The 26,907-nt window shown below is 35.1% G+C and overlaps 3 protein-coding genes and 1 pseudogene across 6 annotated transcripts; 1 reads left to right on the forward strand and 3 right to left on the reverse strand.

Moving 5' to 3' along the window:
• Nucleotides 1–1,679: 1,679 nt before the first annotated feature.
• On the reverse strand, nucleotides 1,680–4,314 carry LOC111314873 (cytochrome P450 81C13-like; annotated as a pseudogene). Its single transcript, XR_016330810.1, has 2 exons — nucleotides 2,523–4,314; nucleotides 1,680–2,294 (listed from the first exon to the last, which is right to left on the reverse strand). The product of XR_016330810.1 is annotated as a cytochrome P450 81C13-like (transcript).
• Nucleotides 4,315–8,544: 4,230 nt separating this feature from the next.
• Nucleotides 8,545–11,938, reverse strand: LOC111314875 (putative cyclin-A3-1). The gene is made up of 8 exons (XM_022916489.2): nucleotides 10,744–11,938; nucleotides 10,182–10,414; nucleotides 10,015–10,090; nucleotides 9,829–9,905; nucleotides 9,675–9,708; nucleotides 9,432–9,581; nucleotides 9,213–9,347; nucleotides 8,545–9,109 (listed from the first exon to the last, which is right to left on the reverse strand). Exons 1-8 carry the CDS (start codon nucleotides 11,098–11,100, stop codon nucleotides 8,996–8,998), a joined length of 1,176 nt encoding a protein of 391 aa, XP_022772224.2. The 5' UTR covers nucleotides 11,101–11,938; the 3' UTR covers nucleotides 8,545–8,995.
• Nucleotide 11,939: 1 nt separating this feature from the next.
• On the reverse strand, nucleotides 11,940–14,810 carry LOC111315453 (agamous-like MADS-box protein AGL104). 2 transcript variants are annotated; one of them, XM_022917164.2, is made up of 12 exons: nucleotides 14,750–14,810; nucleotides 14,285–14,524; nucleotides 14,053–14,106; nucleotides 13,914–13,929; nucleotides 13,731–13,792; nucleotides 13,574–13,601; nucleotides 13,416–13,477; nucleotides 13,224–13,323; nucleotides 13,062–13,112; nucleotides 12,845–12,984; nucleotides 12,556–12,749; nucleotides 11,940–12,231 (listed from the first exon to the last, which is right to left on the reverse strand). In XM_022917164.2, the coding sequence occupies exons 2-12, from the start codon at nucleotides 14,467–14,469 to the stop codon at nucleotides 12,122–12,124; spliced, it is 1,002 nt and encodes a 333-aa protein (XP_022772899.2). In that variant the 5' UTR covers nucleotides 14,470–14,524; nucleotides 14,750–14,810; the 3' UTR covers nucleotides 11,940–12,121. The 2 variants fall into 2 exon arrangements, with proteins under 2 accessions (XP_022772899.2, XP_022772898.2); XM_022917163.2 differs by having other exon boundaries at nucleotides 14,647–14,791.
• A 1,473-nt stretch (nucleotides 14,811–16,283) lies between these two features.
• LOC111314876 (E3 ubiquitin-protein ligase APD2-like) lies at nucleotides 16,284–19,642 on the forward strand. 2 transcript variants are annotated; one of them, XM_022916490.2, is made up of 8 exons: nucleotides 16,284–16,706; nucleotides 16,796–17,022; nucleotides 17,140–17,236; nucleotides 17,328–17,405; nucleotides 18,417–18,637; nucleotides 18,725–18,794; nucleotides 18,882–19,194; nucleotides 19,276–19,642. In XM_022916490.2, the coding sequence occupies exons 1-8, from the start codon at nucleotides 16,604–16,606 to the stop codon at nucleotides 19,352–19,354; spliced, it is 1,188 nt and encodes a 395-aa protein (XP_022772225.2). In that variant the 5' UTR covers nucleotides 16,284–16,603; the 3' UTR covers nucleotides 19,355–19,642. The 2 variants fall into 2 exon arrangements, with proteins under 2 accessions (XP_022772225.2, XP_022772226.2); XM_022916491.2 differs by having other exon boundaries at nucleotides 16,564–16,710.
• Nucleotides 19,643–26,907: the final 7,265 nt, after the last annotated feature.

Raw genomic sequence — 26,907 nt, forward strand, 5'->3', positions numbered from 1 at the left:
GCAAGCTCACTAAAAATTCATACTACCAGAAAATGCAAACTATTTCAAGCAGATAAACATTTTCTTTAGGTTTTACCATAATTATTCCTTTGATGATTTCATCAGTGTAGCAATCTGGTTCTGATTCCTGCAGCGATAACATAACATCTATAATTGGTCGCCTCCGCTCCCCAGCTGTAATTGAAGGAGAAGAAATAACACTTCGACGTACGTCAACTAGAGCTTGAAGGAAATCATCCCTCTTTTTATGCGTTTTCAGGGTCCTCCTTTCCGCCCCATGAAAAGTCAACCACTTCAAGATAGGTACGTGGTCGCTCCAAAGAAGGTTGACTGTTGGATTAAACATCTGCCTTGGATCATTGACCGCGTCTCTAGTATTATCTGAATGAAAATCAACATCCAAATGCCTGTGTCCAGCAACTAGCTTCATCATAATATTAAAAGTCAAGATGTAAAAGAATGACCCAATTTCCACTTCCCTAGAAGAGCTCTTGAACAATTGTTTGAGTGGGCAGTGGATTTCTTCATGACGGATGCTTGAAGACCCATGGATACGTGTTAATGAGAAAATTTCAGTTGTAGTGAGGCGACGAAGGTTTCTCCAGTGGTGGCCATATGGGGAGACCACAAGCGTGGTGAAATCGTATTCAGCAGCCTTTCTAGAGGCAAAGAGAGGAAGGTTAGCAAAGGTGACGTCATTCTTTGTGAATCATTTTTCGATGGCGGAAGGAGCGGAGATGACAAGTACTGGTCTTGACCCAAAGCGGAGGAACATGACAGGACCATACTTCTTGGAGAGATTATGCAGAGTAAGGTGGATTGGCCTCTTCAAGAGATGTAAATGGCCTACCATAGGAAGACCAGGTGGGCTTGGTGGCAAGTTTCTTGGGACTATTCTGTTTCTTATGAAGAGTTTGAATATGAAAAAATGCAAAAAAGTTGCCAGGGCTAGGTAATATAAAACCTCCATGTTCGATCTGTCAAACACAAAAGCCGCCTCTGTTCTTTTTTTTGTCAGATTGGAGATGAGAAAATAATTTGAGTAATAGAAGGTATATGTTCCTCTTTGCAAAAGTAAAAGTCTTTTGTTTGACTAAATTGGATCATAAGTTCCAGGCAATCTCATTCACTCGTCTGTTATTTGACTAATTGGATCTAAGTTCCAGGCACTTTTATTCACTCGTCGTTCGCTTGGCCACTGTAAGCATCGGTCAACTACACCAAGTTGACTCTTAATCGCAACAAAGGAAAAGAAAAAAGCGTCTATACCCAAATTAAACTTTAAAGGTTTCAAATATAACACTAACACAAGTCCTGATCTGCAGTTTATATGTTTCGTGCATGCTTGATTTTCTCTAAGAAAATGGGCACAATATTACAGATGATATTTCATGTCATCCTGTTTAAGACGCAAAGCTCATCAATTACAGGCTGGCAGGAAAATTTTGACTCACTTTTGTTCATTAGATTCAAACTTGATAAACACATTGATTCGATTAGATAGAAACAACATTGAATTTGCTTGCCTACTATGCAAATTTAAGGATAGCAAATCAATTGCTATATAACTTAACCTTATTACAGAAATGGAGTTGGAGGGAACGCCAAGTCCCTTTAGCACTAAATTATTTTCAACCCCAAATTATTGAGCAGCTCCAACTTAAGCTCAGGCTTTACAGTTACCTAAGGAGTTCAATCGAATTTGAGCGTGGACAACACAGAGCCTCCAATGGCTTAGCTTTTGAAAGAGTTATTCCTGAACCGGGGCTCATATCAATCTTGTCTGGTCCAACGTTTTCCCATTCAAAGCATTGTATGGCTGCACCTAGTGCCAAGAAAATTAATCGCATACCCATCGCAATGCCTGGACAAGCTCTTCTCCCAAGTCCAAGTGGAAGATACCCGAATCCTTCCTTCTCTCCAAAGGTTGATTCAAACCTTTCAGATTTGAACTTGCTCGGCTCTTCCCACAAACTGGGATCCCGATGGACGGCCCAAACATTCACCATTAGAATTGTACCTCTAGGTATATCATATCCACCCACCAAGCAATCTTCAGATGAGAAATGAGGCAACAGAAGTGGTGCTGGAGGATATAGCCTAAGTGACCCGTTTACAACGCGACGAATATAGGGAAGGTTGGCAAGATCTGAGTCATTCAGCAACCGCCCATGCCCAACTTGGCTATCGATCTCTGCCCTCACCTTCTGCATTGCCTCCGGATGGTTCAAGAGAAGTGACATTGCCCATTCCATTATAACTGCTGTCATTTCTGTCCCTGCATTGAACATTGTCTGATGCAAACGTCGCTTAGAGTATTTTTGGAACTTAGAATCACTTTAAGAGATAAAACGAACTGTCAATATTATTTAAAGTTAGTTTCCTTCCAGAATTTCCTGACATTTCTAGACTCTCAAAACAGTTTAAAGGCCAAACGCTCTCCGGAATCTTAAAATCCTCGAACAAAACTCTAAATAGTAAAACAACAGTGAAATGATCAAAGGCAGGACTGTACTGCTTACCAGTATCATGCTCTTAGTGACTTCGTTTGAACAAAGCTCAGGATCTTCCTCTTGAAGAGACAAGAGGGTTTCAATCAGTGAAGGCTTCTTTCTCCTGTCCTTTATCACGGCTGGAAAGTCCATAGAAGAATCAGTCTTTTTTAATCTAATTTCATCGATTAAATTCTAAACGTATTCATCTCTCTTCCTCTGCAGTTTTCTGATATGCTTCTCGATTCCTTTGAAACCTACCAACCTCAAAATAGGAAAGAAATCACAAACATTCATTCCAAGGTTTGGAAAAAATAAATCCGTAAATTCCCGCAAGAATTTTTTTTCTGCCTCGACGTCCCTGGCATCCATGTCAACCCCACGCTTTCCAACAACCATCCTCAACATGACATTAATCGTCTAGACAGAAAACATGAACTTCAAATCCACCTTTTGGGTGCCATTAGCTGAGAGTTCAAACAATTGATGAACAAATTTTCTAACTTCTTCTTCACGTATGGAACAAACCCTTTGAAGGCTATTTGCAGAGAATATCTCAACAACACTGAGTCGGCGAAGATTCCGCCAGAGAATACCATAAGGAACCCAAGCAATGGTGCCATCCTTGTTCGTCAAAATATCCCCTGCCATTGTACGAGGCCGATTTGCAATTATTATGTCATTCTTGGTAAAACATTCTTCAATAGCTGATGGAGAAGACACAACAAGGACACGCCTGGAACCAAATTGGAGGCACAAAACAGGACCGTACTGTGACAATAAAGTCTCCAATGCTAGTACAGTGGCTTTTTGATGAGGTGAAGGTGCCCAATAATTGGAAGAGAAAACGGACTTGGAGGTAGCTGTTGTCTTTTGTTTGTTAGAAGTTTAACGGTTACAAGGACGAAGATTATAAGAGCCAGGTACTGGCATAAATTTTCCATGGAAAATTAGAAAATCAGATCAAGAACACAAGAAACAAAGAAAGACCCTGAATGTTATCGTTCCAGCCTTCGAGATTAGGTCAAGTATGTGGACATATACTTTGAATTGATTGTATTTCTTCACGTACAGTAGTCTTCACTCTTCGGTTGGTAGGCAACTATTGTCCAATCAAGAAAGACAGGCGGGGGCTTAGTGCATTGGATTTTTAGGGCCACCATGTGTCTTATGGAGGGTTTGTAATTGTATAGTAGTATCAGAAAAAGAGATTATATAGAAAGTTAATAATCAAGGAATAATTTGAATATAGGCTATTTATTTCGAGGGAGTGAAACTGGTAGACCAAGTCATCTGGGTTCGCTATATTAGAACACGTTGATTAGAATTTACCCCCAGGTAAAAAGCACAAAGAGCAAGAACTTGAAAGTTCCCTAAAACAATAGTTCAAGAACAAAGTGACGATAACGTTCCACGTTGAGTGCTCGATATTGATTATTTAATGTCAACTAGACCAAGAGGCAAGAGGCAAAAGTCAGCTATAGGCTGCCCAGTTTTAGATAAGGAATTAGTCTTTTCAAATTTCGGTACGTCAATTGCCTGAATATTTGTGGATTGTCCTTGTGTGGGCTCCTTGTCTATCATCTTCAACTCTTATCTTGTCAAGAGTGCCGCACTTTTTCACTTCGTTCCTTGAGCGTTGTAGTATGGGCTCATGTCCTCCTTCGATGGCCCAACACTGTAAGGCTGCACCTAGAGGCAATCGGGGAAACGATCCACAAGGCCATGGCCGCACCTGGAGGTGCTGCCGAATGGAAGATTACTGGATCCTTCTTCCAAGCGCTTCGGAGATTGCTTAAGTACCTGTCCGGCTTATGGGTTTCTCCAATGTTTGACCATAAGGAGCCCATCCTCCGTAAACGCCACGTACATTATCTATGATTTGCGATTTTTTTTCATTTATAATATTTTGGTTCCTTTTCGTTACTAAAAAAAAAGTAATAACAATAAAAATATTCAAATTTTAATAAATTACAAAATAATCTTTAACTTGTATTTTTAATTTTGTTAACCTATTCTAATAACAAAAGTGAACCTGAGAAAATAATTTTAAAAAAAAAAACATAAGTTGAAGGTCGCGAACTAAAACATGACAAAAAAATGGTGTATTTCAGTGAAAATGATGAAATTACTATTTCATGAAGTATTTTATGGACATACTTTGACCAATGATGTTTCACAAAATTTTACCGTTGCACTTTAGCATGCGTAATCAACCACCCTAAATCAGAAGTCTCTAACACTAACGGCGAACATTAAGGAATTTCAGCCGAGCCCATCGGAAAATAAAGCCACAATTCCGGGATAAGTAGTATCCACTCTCACAGGCTACTTTCCTGATGAACAAAACCAATTTCCTGTAAGCCCACATTTAAGTACCTTTGGACTCATCTTGAAAGAGTAATTTTCCACTGGTAATGCACGCCTAAAGAAACTAATAAAAAGAATCCACTAATAACTACATTAAATGCATACTAGTATAATATTATACTTCTAACACGCCTGAGGCCGTTGTTATTAGTTTTCATGCTAAAGCCCCATCAAATAAAATAAAGAAATTAAGTCTGAGAAAGCGTCCGGTAAATGTGCATTGCTTTCAGAAGACAGGAAGAAATTCTTGATGTTTTTTAGATTTAAAAAAAAATAAAATTATAAAGTTGTAGTGTAGGGATAGGATGTGCAGAAATGATTAGGCCAACTGGAATCTCCGAAGCTCGCCCTTCTGATTGTCATCTTATCCATGTCTGTACTGCTTTCAATGGTCAACAAAGCTGAAAAAAATTGCTTCTCGATGTATCTGATATTCCTGCAAAAATCTATGCAGAGCTATGCCTATGCGTAATGTCAGTTCCAGGAACGATTCCATTTAAGCAGAGGCGCCCTCCTAATTTCTCAATTCATGAACGAATAAAACTGTCAAGTATCAAACTTCACTTGTTCTTGATATAGTGTGGCACTGTAACATTGTACGGAATTAACATTTCGGTTGTATTTAAACTAACTTAAATATAACACCCCATGTTTTTGTTTTGGTGAAACATGTTTCTTCATTGCATATAAAAGAAAGAACTCAATTTCTACTCACATGTAGAACTGATCAACTACAATTCTCTGCAACTTAATTGACAACACATTCAATGAGCGACAAGAACAATCATAGGAGTACTAAAACTAATAGACACCAACAATTCTGTAATGCAAGAGCGAGGGACTAGAGAGATTATTCTCTGATACCACCAAGCCTCTGAACCTGTTAGCTACTAAAAGAAACCTCTCAGCGTTTTGATATTATGAGATCCTGAAAAGTGAATAGAAAGCAATAAACTTGGAGAAGAAGAAATAAAAGGAGATAAGGGGCAACATAGAGGACGATTTGTTGCGGAGAGTGGAAACTAACCAACGGAAGGAACACACTCAATTAGTAATTGTAGACCAAGTTTCTTCATTACTTAATATATTTCATTTACACATATGTTGCGGTATGGACAATACAAAATATGGATGATAATGGACAAATTCCTTAAATTCCAACGAAGTTTTGAAACATGGATGCAATTGCCATTCACGGGGATGAAGAAGGCTCCCATCGTTGACAAAATGCGCAAAAACCAACATTCCAGTGGTTAATGGCTTACACTTTTATCAAGCTTAAAGTCTTATTTTCTTTTCACATGTTCCTCATTTAAACTAATCTTTCAGCAACACAACACTGATCAAATAAGCTTCAACGGTTGTGGAGTGGATCTGCTGCGTTTGGAACTTTCCTCTTGCTTGAAAAAAATACATCAAAGGAATGCCTCAAACGCTGGTGGTGGTGCTGCTGCTTCACAGGTTGCTTCTCTTTAACGCCTGGTGCATGACCGTTCATGCCAACAAGCATCGACTCTGCCTGCGGATCTCCTGAGACTAACAGAGAGAGCAACAACATTAAGACCATTAGTTTCTGCGACAGCCGCACTTGCAGAGACGGTTGAAAGTGCATGCTGTTGCCTAAGAGAAATTGTGGTTTTTCTTCTTGGTTGGGTAAGAAAGAAAGAAATCTAAAATCTTCCACTACATGAAAGAAATGAAAAAAAAAAAAAAAACAAATAAATGGGTCCAATAAAGGGCGAGGGTCGTAGAGAAAAAGCACTTAGCAGAGAAAGGTAACTGGCTTTGTATGGAAATGTAGCAAAAAAAGACAATACTTAATAGCAGCAATCGGAACCTCAATTGTAAGGAAAGTTGACGTGGTGTTATTGAGTACCCTGCAGAAAAGGGACACATCTCACGAAGAACACTTTTCTTTTGCTCTTCTTCGTAGTAGAATATTACACTTTTCATGCTTTCCAAGAACTTTTCGTGCTTTTCTGTTTTTTTCTTCTTGCTTTCAATCCCTAAAATAAGGGTCATTCCACATCCAATTTATAGCAATAGATTATAGAATGTACTATTATATAATATTTATAGCAATAGATTATAGAATGTACTATTATATAATAGTATATATAAACCTTGGCTCTTGTGCTTTATCTTTGTCTTGGTTTCATTTGTCTGCTTTCGAAGGTAGTCGATTTTCTCTTTCTAGCTTCCTCATCCCTGAGAGCAGAGAAAAAAAAATGATTTTCGAGTATCTGAACTCACCAGCTATTAGACTAGTGGTGCTACTCTTCCAAGGACTTTTTCCTTCTTCATGCAAAAAGCTCATTCCATGTCCAACCAAAGCAAAAGCCAAAGAATTTGTGTACAAATCTTTTTTGGGTATAATAAACAAATCTTTGCTTAAAGTACAACTTCTGAATGGTCTTGTCATGCGCAAACTGAAACGGCTAACGGTTCTTCCCAAAAACCTTTGAATATATGCCACACCGTTTTGGAAAGTACAAGGAAATCCGCCTGTTTAAGCGGTACTCATTGTACTTAGTACTATTAATAGAGCAGATCAAAATTTAATAGATAGGTAAGGAGCACTCCGATACAACAATTAATCTCAATTGGGCCCAATTTTCAACCTCATATGAGCCTCCCTACCTAACCACATGGGTATTGGGCCAAAAAATGTTAAAATTTTTACATTTCCACGTTTTTTGAAATTGCCACAGGATTTTACACTTGTGGTCAATACGCTATTGCGTACCACATCAACTTAAAACCAATTGCTTGAAGTGCACTTGTCTTATGGAAGACAACTACATATTCCATTGGCATTGCCCACCACGACTTCAGGGAATGCCAAATTAATGCTTCAGGTAAAGAACATGGAAACGTATGATCACCCTCCACCTATGTTTTACAAACAATCAATCGCAATCAATACAAACAAACCACAAGAAAGGAGACAAAAGGATATTCATCTTTTCATTTATGTTATGATTTTACAGCAATTTGACATGTATGGTCATAAATAGGAACAACTTTGGCAGAGAACTAGATATAAGTGGTACTTCATTGGCTGGCCAACATATAAACCTTGGAAGATATGTATAGTACAGCGTTTGTGCATCAATATCAATCTGAACTTTGTAGCCTGAATGCGGAATCAACCACACTGAGAGGTTGAGACCAGCTGGACGTTAAAACCTTGTCCTCGCTCCTATAATTTCTTTATTCATAGAAAATGAACGTTATTAGTAGTTCTCAATCTCGGCTAGTCACTGAATAATTCATCAACAATAGAATGAATTTCAATATTTTAGAAAACCAGAAAAGTTATGGATTGATGGTACATGGATGGACAGGTGTAGTGTGAACTGTAGACAACTCGAAGGACTTCAATCTGAACTGTCTTTTAAACATATCCAAGCATTGATATCTTCTAAAAAAGTAACATTTATCATGGCAGGCTATTCGTATAAGTTTTAGGATTATGATATGACTGCTGTAAATGGATCCATTCACTAAGAATCGCGATAAACATAAACTTGGGAAACATCTATTGCAACTTCAGGTGTCAATATAACAATATCCATGAAAAATCAGAAGACTAAACAACACCAACAATCGTTACATCAGGTTTAAGTCTTAAGATTATTTATTAGATGAAAACCAAAATCTTACGTTTACAGATAGGGTAAGAGTTGAATATTCAATGCTTCCTGAGAATGATATCCATTTGTCAACAAAATAGTTTTACATCACCCAACCATAAGGCTTGAAAAATCAATTAAAGAACATCTCTTGACCATTAAACCTTGCAAAGGCAGATGTAGCTAAAACAACCACCAGGCACTTACAATCTATCAGTCAACATGATTCAATATTGTTGTTCTAAGAATCACTTACATACTAAAGCTCTGCCACGTTAGAAACATTTTGGGAGTCAGTAAGACTGCCAACAGATATAAATCTCCAAGCATTAACCACTTGCATCATAGGTGCGACATCAGTTTAAGAGTTCTTCAACCAATCGTGATTTGCAAGGTCGAGTGTCAGTCTCTTGGTGTTTGAATGTTCATTTCACCCACATCAATGCCTTCTCCAAGAAGTTGAATTATAGAAATTATACAAATCATAAATAACATATGTCAAACTTTCACCACGTGAACATCTTCAGCTAAGGAAATATCAACTTCTTCAACATCTTCAAAATAAGACGCTGGAATCTCTGGAGAAGCGGGCATTGTTGCCACACATTTGAACTGTTTCCAGAGAAATCATTATTATTTCAATCAGATTACAACCTTTACAGCTTGACAATATAAATTATAATCACATCAATGCCTAGTTATTATATGTACATACCTTATGCTGCTTGTACTTTTCTCTAACTGATTGAAGTGTACCTCCTCGTCTACTCAAGTGCAAGTCATGTATGATAAGGACGCATTCTTTTAGATCAGATGCTTTGTGACCTGAATATTGTTGCAAGGCACAGCTCTGCGGAACACATGATACATAAATATCTGCAAGCTATGGACAAAAATCAACACCATAAAATACCATGAGAGAAGAAAAGCATACCCAAGGATGTCTCTTTGGTCGAATTACAAATCTTGTAAGAAAGATTACAGAAGCAGCAACCACTGATGGTAAAAATTTTACGCATCCATAGTCCAACAAACTCAACTCTGCAAGGTAATATCCAAGGAACTCTAGCTGCAAGCTGGAAGCCTATAGAAGATAAAAAACAATTATACAGTCAATAACAGATAATAATAAGCTTGACTTTTAGAACAATTGAAAGAAAAATGGCCCTTTTCTTACTTTGTAATCTTCTTGTGCAACTCTGGTAAATCTCCTTTAAAACATCAGAGAAAATACAAACCACAAGTCAGTTCAACAAAGCATTAAGTTTTTAGCAGTTGCCATTAACTGCTATCTATGGTGAATACAAATCTACTTTCTAACCCACTCTTACCTCAGAAATGTTCTAACTGTAGGATTACCCAATTCAAACTTCAAGGACTTGAGTATATCTGCCTCCATTTTCACCACCTTCACATTTAGCCAAAATCTTTTAATGAATGGATGAAGCGATGTACTATGCAAATGAAAAATGAAAATGAAAAGGCAGATAGGTAGAAAGAAGGTGAAGACTACTAACCTCATCTTTTGTGTATGTATTATCTGTTATGTAGCAAAATTCTTCCACACTTGGAGGATTAATTTCCTCGTACTTTCTACTTGAAACAATTAAAACACAAAGTAAGTACAAAATTTACAACAATTTTTAAAAAAAATTATCAAAAATCAAGGAATTCAGAAGCTTACGAGGCAATGAGCATTGAAGATATACCCAGTAACTGAAGCCTTTGCCTATTGAGAGCATTTAAAGATAGGAACCTATCAATGTAGGAAACGGTCATATATAAAGTATCTGAAACAATCTTGTATTCCTCTGCAACTTCCACCAACCAATCCACCAAAATCCCTCTCATATTTGTACTAACATCCTTCTGTACCTTCTCAATATAGTCAGGCAAAGGTCTTCTCTTTGGATCCACCTAATATTGATTGCATCACAAAAAAACCCTTTAGTGACTTCAGCAAAAATTCCAATTGTCAATAGCCATTATCAACATACCCAAAGCCCTATTTCCAACGTTAACAGCTTATTCGAAATCCAATCCCTGTTTCAATTACCATGGCCAAATAAAACAATAACCCATGATAAACCCGAAAATTTTCTAACAATGCTTCATATCATTCAGATTAGGAAAAAGGGAAGTTCAGTTTTTCAATCTGAAAAGATACATTGCTAAGGACAGAACATAGATTTAAAAAACATTAACCATATCATGTTAAATAGAGAGTGAATATGAGATGGGAATACCTCCATTTGGTTAAGATATTCATAGATATCGGATACGTAATGCCCACACATTTGAGGGTCATCAAATTTAGCATCAATATCCACCGCTTTTTCATCCGCAGCTTTCTCTTTGTTCACTTTCAAAGCCGGCTTTACCACTCTCGTCTGTTTCTTCACATTCCCTTTAGGCTGCTGCTTCTGGGTTTCCTTCGCCTGAACTTTATTCACCGAAACAACAACGTTAGACAAGTTGGAAAGCTCCCCCAGAACAACCCTTTTCTTATTCGTAGCTTTCTCCTCCGTTATCCCCGCATACTCGGCAACCCTCTTCTTGGCCGCCGCCCTTGTCACTCTCACACGGTTCTCTTGATCAGCCATTGCCTCTTACTCCCTGCCTCACTCACTCTTCAGTTAACCCTTTTGCAGTCGCAGAGAGAGAGGGGGGGAGAGGATTTGGAAATTAAGAGAAGAGAAGGTTAGGACTTTGTAGTAAAGGAAAGAGAGGGAGGATAAAAGGGGTGAAATGAGAAGCGCCATTTTGGGTTTTTGTTTTCAAACTCAGGCGTGGGGGGGGGGGGGGTGGTTGGCGGTATTTGGTAAACACTGCGCTCAGTTTTTTATTAGTGGAGTTTTGGGGTTTTGGGTTTTGCGGGCTCCATGGTTTTTTTTGTTGGGGGTTTAAATTTTGAAACGGGAGAAAAGCGGGTTTTGGGGATTTGGGGAGGGGTTGGGGGCGGGCTTAGTTTAAAGTTTTCAACTTTCCATGATTCAGCCGCCCCTTGTCCCGAATTCTTTTTGAAAGGTTGAAGAGTAATAAAAGGCCCCAAATGGGAAAATTTTTTCAGAGCGCGGTCCAGTTTGTGCAATCGGCTCTTCTGAATTTTCTACTACTACCATTAAGGCAAGATTTAAGTTGAAGAGTGGGAATCTGGCAGCTGGCTTTGGGTTTGGGTTTTGGTATTGACTGGGTGAGAAACATGATTGTAAATAATGATCGAATGCATAATTTTATTATTTACATAACGATATTATCAGTGCTTTGAGGATTCAAGTAAAATTTGTCGGAGAATTTTTTGGGCCTTTTGGGCGTGAATAAACTTTAAGAGCTATATTTTTTCTCCTAATGTTAAATGGAGACATGAATCGATTCAAGGCCTGCGAACCACTGGGCCAAGAGACTGTGGTCGAATTAGCTCTATAAAACGGCTTTGACGTACTGAAAACATGAAAAATAATAATCTTATTGTTCTTTTTTAATCGAAAGATTAAACAAATTAGCAAGCACATAATCTCAAAGAAATACGACACCACGGCAGTACTACCTTCACTCACCAACATCAAATCTTAAACAAACCCAGCAAAAAAAAGAAAAACATGGATACATTACGCCACTACGGAATCATGTCTGGTGTTGATTCATTGTCGAGATGGCTGAGGGTGTAAACTGAGACAAGTATAATTCGAGGAGTGCTCGTCCTCCTGGCTGCCCATCTGGAATATGATCATTCCCTGCCACAACAAATTTTCAATCAATTTTGTTACAAATTACATAGAATGGTTACATTGCTAATCTCCAGGCTCTCTTATTAACATGATCAGGTGTATGACTATAAAACATTTTAATTTTTCGTTTCATTCTCTTTACATAATTTATTGGTTTCCAATACCCCATTACATGAATTGAAAGTTGTCCCCCTAAATTTCTAAGAAACTAGGAACTAAATGTTCTTCACGGCCCACGTGAGAGAGAGATGGATATGATCTGCCATGTAGATGTGGGTTAAAATCATCGGTTTGTTTTGTCATAAAATCTTATCTGTGGTCCACAAATACCTGTAGGATAGAGTTCAGTCCAAGGGGACAAGTTGACATCAATAACTTGTCCGAACTCAGGACGTTGCATAGTTTTGTCGTTCCCCAAGCCACTTCTGGGGCTCAACCGATCGTCAACGTTTATTTCTTCTCTATGAAGGACAGCCGTCGATTGTGGTGGTAAGATATTTTCAGCAACTGGTTGTGACTGAGCCCTGCAAATAATTAATTGAAGAAAATTTTCCATCTAAATAAGCGAACAAAATGATTATATGCTAAGAAAATCTGTGTAAGTTTCCTCTATCAGCACCTTGGAGGAAGAAGACCATTTGAATCCAAAAAGTTCAAAATATGAACCTGTGGGTCTCTTTGGGGTATCCAATCCAAGATACTACTTGAACTTCCTGTAACAAAACCACTTACTTCTGCAGTGTCTGAAGGAAGATGTACCTAGCAATAACATTAACAGAAAGCTGATTGTTTCAAGCGAGTTTAATTTTGATGGAAAGATCATGCCAATTAAATACCTGTACGGTTGGTGGTGGACCAGGAGAACTGTATTTTTCCTGTAAAACTTGCTGTTCGAAACATAAATTTCAGTAACTCTAGCATATTTACATAATCATAGATATATTTATTTAGGTGGATAAAGAAATATCAAGTATTTATGCAACAGATTATCTATGTACCTTGCGCAGGCGCACTTGTTTCAGTGTTTCCTCTAGGATCTGCTCGTGGTACTCAGCCTGACTCAACGTTGTGATTTCGGAAGGTTCACCATCAAATATCCTGAAAGAAGTTAATTTCCTGTTTAGTTAATCTCAAGAACAGAATGAGATTAGGGTTTTATTAAGTATAGGTGCCGATTAAAAGATCAGTACCTTAGTCGTTTCTCCATATCCACAATCCGGGACTTGCATTTAACGATCTCTTGTTGGAACTCCTGACATTTTAAGTGAAATGAGATGATTGCTTAATAAAAAACAAAGGAACTGACGGCTAATTACTAGCTTTAGAGAAGGTTCTCTAGGCCAAATACCTCAAGTTGGGAATCAATGCTCACTGGACTGCTTTGCATAACGGCAACAAAAGATAAAAACGTTAAAATTAATGGAGAATCAAGCTTGTAAACAAACGCTAGCTAGACAAATAGTTCAAACTGAGCTACAAATTGGGGAGAAGAAAGAATAAATGACCTGGCTGCTTGGTGGGTTTGATCGGCTTCATCCCTTAGCTTTCCAAGTGCCTTTATTAGAAACTGGAAATATGTAAAAAAATAAAAAAAATTGCATCGATCTTAACCAAATTCAGAGGCCTTGAAAATCAAGACGGTCGGTACTAAATGATAATGTTCATAGCCCATAGGGGAGTGTTTTTACCTCTTTATTACGCAGCCTTTATGTATTGTTGCATGGTAAGTTAAGCCAACATATCCACATCAATAGCAGAAATTAACTACACATAAATATCAACTGGAAAAAAAAAAAATACAGAACTCCAAAACTGAGCTTCCCTTACCTTCCTCTTTCATGCTCTGGAAGATTGACATACCGTCCCAGAATCTCCTCAATGCTTCAATACACCAAAAGCAAATATGAAACCTGATGTAATAGAATTTTGCTAGAACTCAAGGATATATATAAGATAGCTATATTTTCTTTTTTGTTTTGATCAAATATATGACAACTTATGATAGAAATAGTAATAATTAAAAAGAAAAGGAAAATTAAACGATATATCTTCAGCAGACCTTTTATTTCCAGAGAAGAGACTAACTCTTCCAGACGGGGAAAACATGATAAGAGCTACATCAACATCACAGAGAACAGAAAGTTCATAAGCTTTCTTGATGAGCCCATTTCTTCTTTTTGAGAAAGTGACCTGCCTGTTAGTTGTATTCTCTATCCTCTTGATCTGGAGCTTTACTCTACCCATCTCTTTATTTTCTCTTAATTTATTCTTCGGTTTTACTTTCTTTTCCCAAACAAATCTGCACCGTTAATGGAAGATGATACTGTAAGGAGAATAATATGTTGTATTTAAATATTTAAGACGATGAAAGACATCTCCGTCACTTATACTTGAACACGGTGGAAGTACTGTGGAACATACATTAATATTAGCCTCTTGGAAATCAATAAATGAAAGAGAAGGGGTTTGAAAAGGGTAGATGAGATGAGGAGAAAAGAGGGAAGAAAGAGGAGATGAAGACAACCTATCAATTTTGTCTCTGTCAGGCGATTCTTAGAAGCGGTGTGACCGTGAGGCCAAAAAGTTTACTCTTAAAGGATATATAAGGTGATTCATACGGAACATGAAATGTAATGTCCAGGGTTAAATGTTAAGTTACTATACCTCAAAGAATATATGTAGTAGAATATGTCATTGCTAGAATTTATATCATAAAGTCAAAAGAAGAGATTTGGCTTGAAATTGAACACATGAAAACAGAAGAATTATAAAAAAAAAAAATTACCATTTTACTTGGCATAATTTATTATTAAAAGTTTAGTATGATGGATAAGGGACAGGGCATCATATATACACTCATATTGAGAGAGACCTCTTTCCAGTGGTTGTTGATGCACGAGACTGTTTGAATTGTAAGAGATAGCTGTAAAGTTGTTCAAAGGAAATGTTAGCAGAATCAAATAAATATTCTATCAATGACACAATTGTAAAGACTTTAGTCCTTGACTTGATGGTTAACATATTAAAATTTAGTACTCAGTTATCACTTTGAGTTGTAATTCCTCGCATAAAAGGATGAAGAAAGCATCTTTTTTGGTTTTGATCTGATCGAGGTAAAATGTAAGCATGTATGCTTAAAGGGCCCCAGGCAGCAAATGGTGTCGCACTTTCAGCTGCGGTTTATTTGGCGAGTTTGAGGAAGACGATACCCCTTCTGCCTTACCGCAAAAAAGCCAACCAAGTTTGCAACGTGTCGCCCTTTTCTTGTTTTCTTGGGAACCTCTGATTCTGCTCTACCTCCCCTGCTGACAGAACTCGCCACACGTGTGACCCCTTCTTTGCCACCGTCTGCATATTTCTATCATGCAATCTTTGTCTTGTTCCAGAGAAACAATATTGAATGTCAACATATAGCTCTGCTCTTATTGGGCTTACCCCAAATATTTTCAATGAAACTCACAAGTATATTCCAACAAGACCCATGCCTTCCTTGTTATTGTATTGGACCATCGACTGATCCGACCAGAATTTTCTATTAGTGTCTTCCCTTGAATAACAGGAATTTTACACCAAAGTTTCAATGACATTTGTTGTGTAAATGCTAATATGCCATTACCACTGCCTCAAACTAATGCAGTTTTTACTTTTTATTTTCATTGCAGCCTTCTCCATGTTGTAAATATATCTCTTATAGGGCTGTTCGTGGAATCATACTGTTTACAACAAGAATTCCTGGCTATTAGGCAGATGGGCCTCGTTTTGAATATGAGCAACCCGACAGCCCTTGTATTCGGTTCATTGGTTGTACCTACTCCAAGAAAATTGGGTTAAGTCATTAGTATTGCAATTATACCGAAAATTTCTTTTATGTGCGATTATATACAGATTTTGACTATTATTTATATAAGTTTTACATTGGATTTAGTTTGCAAATGAATAAAATCTATATTACTAGTTTATGCTTTTCAGCATGTCTGACTGGACAAATGTACAATCTATCTACTTAGTTTGAAACAAGGTACTTTTTAATAAGTTGAAGTGCTTTCAAAACATGAAACACTCAATGCCTTGGACGTTTCTTTTGGTTGCCAAGGGCCACTTGGCAACTGGCAAGTGGGGTGCGAACGGCCGAGTTAAAAAAAGAGCAGCCCTTGACCTTGACAGGCTTAAGCTTCTTAAAACTAATGAAGGCCACCAATATTAACTGATACCTAACGTTCAAAAAAACTTGCCATTCAATTCCCCGCCAATCACAAAGGAAACGGTTAGTTGTGACATCCCCGAAACCTACCAGTCTTCTCTACTATGTCTTGTCTCCCCTCTGATCCATTGCATTTTGCTGCATTTTGCTCTCTTTCTGGTTATCCAAGGAGCAACCATGTACAGGCCAGGGATCTTACCTGATTCCAACCATGTTCAACATCAACGGTGGCAAGAGACTTGCGCACGATTGCTAGCTCCTCTGACTTTATGGATATGTGGCATGTAATTCTTTCACATGTTTTATAATTGTCTCGTTCACTGATCCTTCAGTCTGAAACAAAGATTGCTTTTGACTTTGGTTTTGCAGTGTCGGTAAGCCTCCGATATGGCTACTATGGGGATTACCGTATGGTGCTTGGACCAAACTCTTCTCGATTGATGAAGGCTAGTTCTGTTTTTGTGGAACATGTTGAAGCAAGAGATGAAAATGGGAAAGGGGCTCTTCTTTATGGGTTCTCCGAGAAGCCAGAATTAAGCAAGGAAGCAAATTGGAGCGCTTCAAATTATTTGATTGTTGGGTCATATGGTCACAAGGTAACATAAAAAATCTGTTTGCAGTTTTTATTAGCTTTCTATAAAGCTTTTTAAAATTTTCTAATTATGGTTTGAGATGACGTAGATTTTTTTATAAGATTGGAAATCGAATTTCAGGGATACTCTTTGTGGTTAAACAAGGGTTCTAGGATCTGCATAAGATGGGCAACTCAAACCAGTAGACTAGACAAAATTGAAGTGATTATGATAAAAGGTTGTTGTGTTAATTTCTCTTTGTTTTGAGTTCAGTTTTGTCACTGCGGAGTGTGGATTGGAACTTTAAGAACATGCCCATGTTTCTGCAGGGGAAAGGAAACGACAAACATTGCTGCCCAAACTGACGGTGTCCTTTGATGCCCATTTCCTGAATGAACCAGTGATCGGTAAACCCATCCTTTTTCCTTTTTCTTTCTGTTCAATTATCTGTTACTTACTAAAGGGCGGGTTCCCTATTGGGTCACAAAATAGGGCATCAAATAGGGGTCGAACCTACGACCTTCTGCTTAAGAAACAAACGCTTTATCCACTGGACTATAGTCGTTGCTTATTAGTGTTAAAGTAATTCTTTTGATCTTAAAATAGAACTGTACGCACTTGCATTTCGAGACCTATCTTTAGCTTTTGAGTGGGACGGAGACGGTCAGGCTCTGCGGAGAAACCTGTTTAATCTTATAGGAGCTGTGGGTTTTTCTTTATCGTGGCAACTGCCAATAATTTTGTTTGCTATGTGTTCTACCTTTTAAGGAAGAAATTTATTACCAACTGATATAAATCTTTACAATCTAAAAACTTTTGAAATGAGAAAAATAAAAAAAATTCTTCATTTAAAACTTAATTTAAAATTTAATTACATCATTTTAATAACTTACTTATTTATCTTTTTTTTTGTGTTTAATTATATGTAATTATCAAATCAAAATTAAAATATCTTATTTATAAAGGTGAAATCCTTTATACAATATAAAACAAACTCAAATTCACTTAAGTTTCAATATAAAATTATAAGATTTAAATCAAATCCCAACAAATTTAATAGTGCTACAGCTACTCCCTCTCAAATGCTCATGTTGACTAATAATAATTGCTTTTGGCTTCATATTTCAATCCGAGTGTAATTAGTGTGTTCTACTTCTGTTGTCAAATTTGTTTAAAAAAGCTTAGTAGAAACGTAGGAATGATAATCGAAGATCCAGAACAAGCATTAACCAGAAAAGATTCTAACAACAGAAGTAATTTTATTAACGTGGATTGCAAAACCATGAAAATGCAATAATGCTGTAACACTGTTGTAGATGAGTTTCAGATAGATCAGGGTGTTGATTGTACCAAGAAAACAAAAGATAGACAACTGTTGATCACAGAGTTACTGAACAAATTTTTCTATATTTACTCAGGTAAAGAAGCAGAATACACCATTGAGGAAGATGACAAGTATTATCTAGGTGTGATTAACTCGAATCATAGAAGCATAATAATAAATTTTGGTTTAAATGTTACATCGAAGGTGTATGATGTAACAAAAGCCAGCAACACGTGTTCAACACTAAATGGATCATGCCGGCTCAAACTTCTGTTTCCTGACACTCAGTATGTTATAGTTTCAACACCGGACAATGTAAGGTCTCAACCCTTTTGTAATCCAATTAAACTTTTTCAAATTATTAATGAATTTCTCCTTAACTTAGTGAAATTAATTTTTCAGGGTGATATTGCTGGATGGTACATTGAGCTATCTTTTGTAGCTCGAGTTATTACTTACATTGCAATTTTAGGTACCATATTCATGTGCAAACTTGACTCTGTTTAACTCTAAATTACTTTTAACTGCTATGGTGGCCTAATAGTTTTGTCATCTGTAGGTTTTTTCATCATTATCGTTTTACTGTTGCTGAAATACCTTGGGGCATGTGATAGTGAGACAACGGTAGCTGATACAGCATCTCGGGAAATACCCTGGAGAACCGAGACTGACCCTATATTGCCAGAGAAGCCGGTTGGGCTGACCTATGGAACAACAGCAGAGGAAGACGATGACGCTGAGACAGGATCATCTAGTAGCTCTTCAGAGGATTTATATGATGCAAAATTATGTGTAATATGCTATGATGATCAACGAAACTGCTTCTTCGTTCCTTGTGGACACTGTGCCACTTGCTTTGATTGTGCTCAAAGGTACCAAGTGGAAAAATTTCCTTCCCCTCTACAACATAATAATAATAAAAAAAAGAACTTACACTAACAAAAACTTTGCAGGATTATGGAGGAGGATAACAAGATGTGTCCAATATGTCGAAGACTCATTCACAAAGTAAGAAGATTGTTTAGTCCCTAGGAGCTAATGAAATGGGATTGTAATTTCATGTTAGCATTGTCAATTTGGCGAGTGGTGGAGGATTGCCTATGAAAGTTCATTTTTCTCAATCGGCCTTGATGCTAATAGTAACCCAGAAAGTTCATTTTTCTCAACCAAGCAGCATGGAATGCTTGGTTTTAGTGGTTTGTATTTGTTTTGTCCCAGCAAGCTAGTGTCCTTTCTCATATCTTTATCACTTGGGAAAATGGGCATAGTCTTTCTTGTGTTGGCTAAATGAATATAATGTTCTTGTGGCATCATTCTTCATTCTTATATATTTGTTCTCATAAATGATTGTGAAATGGAGAGCAAGATATCCATTTCTAGACTGGATTCAGTCACCTGCAGGATACGGAGGACTTTGCAAACAGCTCCAACTTCCAGTCCTCTTGTTTATTGGAAATGAAAAACCAGTAAAGTAGATGACAATTTAATATGATACAAAAAATTTTCGGAGAAATCTAAATGCACCTCATTTAATGTTATATACATCTCACTTCTATGTACATCTTAAATTCAAAACTCATTTTCCTAATTTTACTAATACATCACACCCTTAATGTTTTTATTTTTCATTCCTATCCTTTCTCTCTTCCTTTGTCTTCACTTCCTAAAAGCAAGCTTCTTCAAAATGAATATCTGAAAAGTTTTAAATTTTTTTGAAAATAAATATTCGAGAGTTTTTGAAATAGATATCTAATAAACTTTAAAAATTTTCAGTTATCCATTTTCGAGAAACCTTGAGTCTTCTCGTAAATGGATAGATATGAAGTTTTTCGGATTTCTATATCCAACAAGTTCGATTTCACTTTTAATTAAAAACTTTAATCAAATGCTTATGAATCAATTTACTTGATTATGTATGCAAATTGACTTGAAATCAATGTTTTCAATATGTATGGAATAAATAGAAATCATTTTCTTAGTTTTATGAGCTTAAAACAAAAATATTTTTATTCCATACATACTTGAGAATTTGGTCTCTTCCATTTACACATATGATCAAGTAAGAATAGTTACATAAATGATTCTTATGTGTATGCATATTAATCTGAGCTTGAATATTCTATAAAACATTATCGTTGACAGTATTATTGATAAACTAACAAATCCGATAATATCTAATTTTTCAACCACTAATCTTTATTGTCGGATTTATTAGTCTATTGATGATATTTTTGAGTGACCTAAAAATTAAAAATCTTAATTTTTTCGTTATCAAATGTTTATAATTAAATATATATTTTTTTAAATTTTTTTATATATTCTTGAAAACTAATTTTCGAGAGTACATTATGAGTCTCGAAAATCCATTTCCAAGAAAGTAGTATAGGTCTTGATAATATATTTTCAAGAGATATTTTTGGTTATCAATAATTTATTTCTAAAAATTATGTTGCTTTTTTGGAAATGGATTTTCAAGAGCATATTATAACATTTGAAAATTCATTTTTAAGAAATACGAAATGATTTTTGAATGTATAAACTATTAATGGTATTTTTGTTATTTAATAAATGTTAAAATTGACATTTAATATTTGAGTGTTTTTGGAAAAAAATTTAGAGATCTACAAAGAAAATTTAGAGGGGTACTTAGAAGCCCAAAATTTCGTCACGAGTGTTGACTAGTGAACGATATAGACCGAGGCCTTCTAGAATGTAGATAAAGGGGAAATCGTTCTCCCAGTTTCAAGAAACATGTTATTTGCTTTTGAATGACTTCTCCATTTTGTAGGTAAAGAGTCATTGTCCCCATGGCAAAAATATGTGTTTTCTTTGCGGTACTAGTTGATTTGATTTCAAGATAACTGCATGAGCAACTCCTTTATCGTATTATCTTCAACAGTTTTACTGATCAGACTTGTGCACTATGGATTCTTATCTTCTATTCATCCAGATTTGATCTATAAACTGCTTACTAAAATAATATGATGTTGATAGTTAACAAGAAAATTATAATTGTGTGACTTCAGTACTTCCAACTCGATAAATGATATGCCAAAGGCAGGTGAAGCATATTCCAACGTTTTATCGTTGTCATTAAGCCCCTCGGACCACACTTCTCCTCTGAAAATTCAATGACGAAATCCCTTTCTCTTGCATTACCACTTGAATTACTCCGCCATTTTAGTTTGGATGAATCTTTCAAATAGTCTTTTAACGTTAAAAGAAAAGAATCGCCAAGATACGACAGCAAAGTCATGGCTTTTAATATTTTGAAACAGATCTATCTTAATGCAAACTCAAAGTTACGTTTGTCATCTACCAATGGTTAATTCTTATCACATACCATACTTTATTGTTGTCGGGAAAATTTTTTACACTTTTTGTGATATTTTTATGGTTTTTACTTTTTATCTGCCTAATGCATAAACGTATCTTAATCTTCAATTGCAATAAATTTGCAAGTTGTACTTTTTAATTTTTATGCAGTTATTTTTTAAAAGAAAAAAGTTCGAATTTTAACATTTAATTTTTCATAAAAAAATTAAAAGTTGTTACCACAAAAGTTTGTTTTCATCGAAGCAGCACTTAAAAAGATTTATAGCAGTAGTGAACATAATCTAAGGGCCGCAACATCCTAGCCATACTCTTATGCAAGCCTCCAATTGTTTGACGAGGCTAAGTGTCATGAGTTAACCTTATATAAGGTCATGATCGAGTATAAGACATTATGAGTTACTCATATATAGGATTACGGCCAAATAAAGATGTCAAAAAGAAGGATAGATTTCATATGCTAGGAAAAAATATTTTCATATCAAATATTATGTTATAACGTATATATCTATGGATTTATCATTAGATATAAATTATAAAAGTCATCATTAATATTTTTTATTTAAATATGATTGATCATCTAATTGAATCTATTCTATCTTAAAAAGAGTCTTAAGATTAACTTAAGTATCTTTAAATAGTAGATTTTGATTTACGAAATCAAAGTTTAGGTTCGAGAGTTCGATTATGCGTGGAGAAGGTTATAACACCCCCACAACACCCATCAAAAAAATGATACTAGTTAGATTTTAAATTATCCAAGCTTTGATCATATTTGCGATTTATCAGATAATTTAATATTGAAAATATATCTTAAAATTGTCCCAATAGGTTGGTAGCAATTTAAGATAATTCTCTCACCTCATGAGTATTCATGGAGACTAGTATCCTACTCTGAAAAAACTTCGTCATTGAATTTATTAATGTATTTTTATTTAAAAAAATTAGTAAAGTCTCTTAATAATTTGGTAGGACTTATTTTGAAACAATCCTCCAATAGTTTAAAGAATAAAAATTATTTTTTTATTTTTTTTGAAAACTGATTTATGAAATTTCTCAATAATTTAATGGATTCTATTTTAAAAATTAAATCCATGAAAATTTTTCAATAATTTAGTAGAGTTCATGAATATAGTTTATAAGGATTTTTATTTGAAAATTTTTTTTATTGAAATAATTTTTTTTGGTTTTATAAATATTTTTTGAAAACTTAAAAAGATTTTTTTTTAGTATTATTTTGAAGTCTTATTTGAAAAGATTGTTTTTTGTTTTTTTGACTTATTTGAAAAGGTTTTTTTTTTATATAATTGTTTTTTTAAGCCTATTTATTTTCAAAAATAAAATAATAGAAATAAATTTTACAAAATTTTTTAAAAATAAAACCATAAAAAACTAAAAAAAAAAACGAGCTAAAAAATAAAATAAAAATAAAATGAAAAAAGAAAACCTTGTGATTAAGTTGGGTCAGAGCATAGGTTGGCACACAAGTCAATGGGTCAAAGCGCAAATCTGGGTGTGCCAAAACAACATTGTTTTGGGCTACTATAAAAGGCACTACCCAACGTTTTTTCCTCAGAATCCCTTCTGCTATCTCTCTTTCTACAACCCAAATCCTTTAACCTCTCTCTAAAATTCCCCAAGAACTCACCGGCAAATTCAATTACAAACTAAAAATCTCATCGATTTCTAAGAATGTTATCAAAAAATTCAACCGAAAATCGAAAAACCCATCGGTTTCTGAAAAACTGGCCGAAACCCACCAAAAAATTCAAACCCTGTCGAAAAATTCATTCTCAATCGAAAAATTCATCCAAACCCAGATTTTTCCAGAAAAATCACAGATTTTCCCAAATTTACCCAGATTTCTTCGAAAATTCTCCAAAAACTTAAATCAAACCCTAGAAACCAAAAAATTCAAACCCTATCGAAAAATTCATTCTCAACCGAAAAATTCATCCAAACTCAGATTTTTTCAGAAAAATCTCAGATTTTCCCAAATTTACCCAAATTTCTTCAAAAATTCTTCAAAAACTTAAATCAAACCCTAGAAACCCAAATCTAACCTAGAAACTTTAAATTAAACCTAGGATTCCCAAAATCAAAATCCTAGACAACCCTTTTATTGCCTAAGCAATTTTTCAGAACAAAAAAATTCCCAATTCACTATGTACCCCCCAAATCCATTCTATATGTATTGTTCTATCGCTGTGTTCAATTTATAAGCCCCCTTAGGATAGATTTTAGGAAACAGACAGCATCAATCCCAGGCTTAAATCCTAGGATTAGATTCTGCTTAAGCCTCAAATTAGGTCTAGGTTCTTTGTTAATTTTCTAGATTGGGTCCATAACCCCCAGTTATGCAATAAAACCTTTGATTTTGTTGAATTCTCTTGATAAGATTTTAGTTTTCAAAATTCATGCCAAAATAAAAACAAGAAAGGAAAAAATAATAATAATAATAATAATATTATAGTTATTATAACTATAATAACTATAATAATATAATATAGTATAATAATAATTATTATTATAATAGCTATAATAACTATAATATAATAATATAATAATATAATAATAGTGATATACTATATTATAATACTAGTAATAATAATAGAAAAAATAAAATTAAGCTAATTGACCCTGGACACATATGGGTGTCTACAGCTGTCCCTCTTTGCACATATCTGTTAGACAAGGATGATGCAAAGACCTAAACACCTACTCTGTTAAAGTCAAATCAACGAGAAAAAATGATTGGGATGAAACCAAGTGATAATAAATGATTTAGACTGAGTCAAGATCAGGTGATTGGGATGAAAACTATGAGTAAAAAATGAAACAACTAGGATCGAGTCAAGGTAAAAAATAAATGACCAAGACAAAACCACAAGTCATAAGAAATGATCTGGACTAAGCTAAGATTGGGTGACCAGAATGAAACTATGAGTAAAAAATGAAACGACTAGGACCAAGTCGAGATAAAAAATAAAGGATCAGGATGAAACCGTGAGTCATAAGAAATGATTTGGACTAAGCCAAGATTGGATAACTGGGACAAAACCACGAGTCAAAAATAAAACGACCAGGACAGAGTCGAGGTTAAAAATAAATGATTGGGATGAAATTATGAGTTATAAGAAATGATTTAAACTAAGTCAAGATTGGGTGACTAGGATGAAACCACGAGTGAAAAATAAAATGACTAAGATCAAGATTGTGACAAAATCATGAGTCATAAGAAATGATTTAGATTGAGCCGAGATTGGGTGACTGAGACGAAATCACAAGTAAAAAATGAAGTGACCAGGATCGAGTCAAGGTCGAAAATAAATAATCGGGATGAAATCACGAGTCATAAAAAATTATTTAGACTAAGCCAAGATTAGGTGACAGGGATGAAATCACGAGTCAAAAATAAAACGACCAGGACTAAGTCGAGGTTAAAAAAAGTGACCAGGATCGAGTTGAGGTCGAAAATAAATAATCGGGATGAAATCACGAGTCATAAAAAATTATTTAGACTAAGCCAAGATTGGGTGACAGGGATGAAATCAAGAGTAAAAAATAAAACGACCAAGACCAAGTCGAGGTTAAAAATAAATGATCGAGATAAAATCACGAGTCACAAGAAATGATTTGGATTGAGCTAAGATCGGGTGACCAAAACGAAACCATGAGTCAAAAATAAAGCGATCGAGATCGAATCGAGATCCAAGATGAATGACTGGGATAATGTTACGGGTTAAGAAAATGATCTGGCTTGAATCGAAATCGAAAATAAGTGATGATAATTTTATAACGATGCAAATGCATATCTTATCTAGGATGCAAATGTGAATGCAATGTATATAATGCTGATGTCATGAAATTTCAATTACGGTAGGAAGGTTATCAAGACTCCACCAGTCCTTCTTAGCTTCTCAATATTAATAGTCTCAAAGCAAATTTTGTTAGCTAATCCATGCTATTTTCATAACTTACAAGTTGTGTCAACTAATCTATCACTAAATTTATCATTGAGTCACCTTGTTTGTCCCTTTGTAAATCATTTTCACATACTTATTTTCATCTATCTCATCTCGGGTTTCTTTTAAAAGAATGAAAAACTCTTTATGAAAAATATCATTCATTTATTTGCCATCATTCAAATCGGTGACAGGCATGATATATTTTTTTGGTTCATTTAGGGAATATTCATTTAGTGAAAGATAAAAAAAATGGATCTTTATTATTGTAAGAATAAAAGATAGGGTCAAAAATAACTCAATGGTGAACAAAGGTAAAATGCTGTGATTTATTCAAATAAAGCATTAACATCCAAAATAATGATCGTTCAAATAATTTTGAGCTTCGATTCAGAATCATTCTTCAAAAACACATTCCATTAATATCTTCATCCTTATTTCGGGGACCTTCACATAAAGTTTTTTTCTTTCAGTTTTGATTTTCACTTAAACCACCCCTTTGGGTTTTCAGTTTAAGTATTTTTTTTTTCTCTTTTATCTCATTTCCTTTTTTCTTCTTTTTTTTTTTTGCACCTTTTTCCATTTTTGATTTTCTTTTCCCCTTTTATTCACCAATGATACTTTGATCAAATCTTTACACAATCCAATGGTAAACCTGTCTCAATTCAATTCATGATTCTCCAAATCAAGTATTCACATTTGATCAAATGAACTTTAAGGGACCTATTGTAGGCTAGGGTAAAGGGTGCCAAAAAAAGGGATAAAATAGGCCTAAATTACATTTGAAGGGTAATCAAACCAATGATCATTTCTTTATGTAGAGCACTTTAACATTTTTCTCCATCAATTTTTTTTGTGGATATTGGTATTTTACCCCAATTAATTTCTCTTTCATTTTTTTTTCATTTTCACTTGTTAAAAAACTTGAGTACAAAAGGGGTTTTGCCCTAAAAATGAACAAATCTCTCATACTTTGCCCCCTAGTGGGAGTGATCCTTGGTTAGAGTTTTTTTATAAAAAATTTTAATAAGCTCAAATGGATAGCAAATGATAATTTTATTTTTTAAAGGATAGAAGAAAAATGGCCTTTTTTTTATTTTGAACATGAATACTCTCAATGAAGAATATTCATTGACTAAGAGTAAGCTTGTGAGTGAACAATCACAAAAATCATGTGTCACATCATTTTCACCTTTTAATAAGCTAAACTTTCACCAGAGTTTTCTCATTTTTAATAGTTTCAATGAACCAACAATCTCAAATTTATCAATCAAACTGTTATGAATG

This window comes from Durio zibethinus, chromosome 20, assembly GCF_047325235.1.
Source record: "Durio zibethinus cultivar Kanyao isolate XHJ-2024 chromosome 20, ASM4732523v1, whole genome shotgun sequence".
NCBI lineage: Eukaryota > Viridiplantae > Streptophyta > Magnoliopsida > Malvales > Malvaceae > Durio > Durio zibethinus.

What these genes read in the sequence shown, in the direction of transcription:
- LOC111314875 (XM_022916489.2), bottom strand. Translation starts at nt 11,100, where the DNA reads ATGGCTGATCAAGAGAACCGTGTGAGAGTGACAAGGGCGGCGGCCAAG. An exon ending in ATACATACACAAAAGATGAG is followed by an intron (nt 9,906 to 10,014) that starts GTTAGTAGTCTT and finishes CTAAATGTGAAG; the next exon opens with GTGGTGAAAATGGAGGCAGA. An exon ending in TTGCACAAGAAGATTACAAA is followed by an intron (nt 9,582 to 9,674) that starts GTAAGAAAAGGG and finishes TATCTTCTATAG; the next exon opens with GCTTCCAGCTTGCAGCTAGA.
- LOC111315453 (XM_022917164.2), bottom strand. Translation starts at nt 14,469, where the DNA reads ATGGGTAGAGTAAAGCTCCAGATCAAGAGGATAGAGAATACAACTAAC. An exon ending in CTCTTCTCTGGAAATAAAAG is followed by an intron (nt 14,107 to 14,284) that starts GTCTGCTGAAGA and finishes GGTGTATTGAAG; the next exon opens with CATTGAGGAGATTCTGGGAC. An exon ending in GTCCACCACCAACCGTACAG is followed by an intron (nt 12,985 to 13,061) that starts GTATTTAATTGG and finishes TGTTATTGCTAG; the next exon opens with GTACATCTTCCTTCAGACAC.
- LOC111314876 (XM_022916490.2), top strand. Translation starts at nt 16,604, where the DNA reads ATGTACAGGCCAGGGATCTTACCTGATTCCAACCATGTTCAACATCAA. An exon ending in TAGTTTCAACACCGGACAAT is followed by an intron (nt 18,638 to 18,724) that starts GTAAGGTCTCAA and finishes TTAATTTTTCAG; the next exon opens with GGTGATATTGCTGGATGGTA. An exon ending in TGCTTTGATTGTGCTCAAAG is followed by an intron (nt 19,195 to 19,275) that starts GTACCAAGTGGA and finishes AAAACTTTGCAG; the next exon opens with GATTATGGAGGAGGATAACA.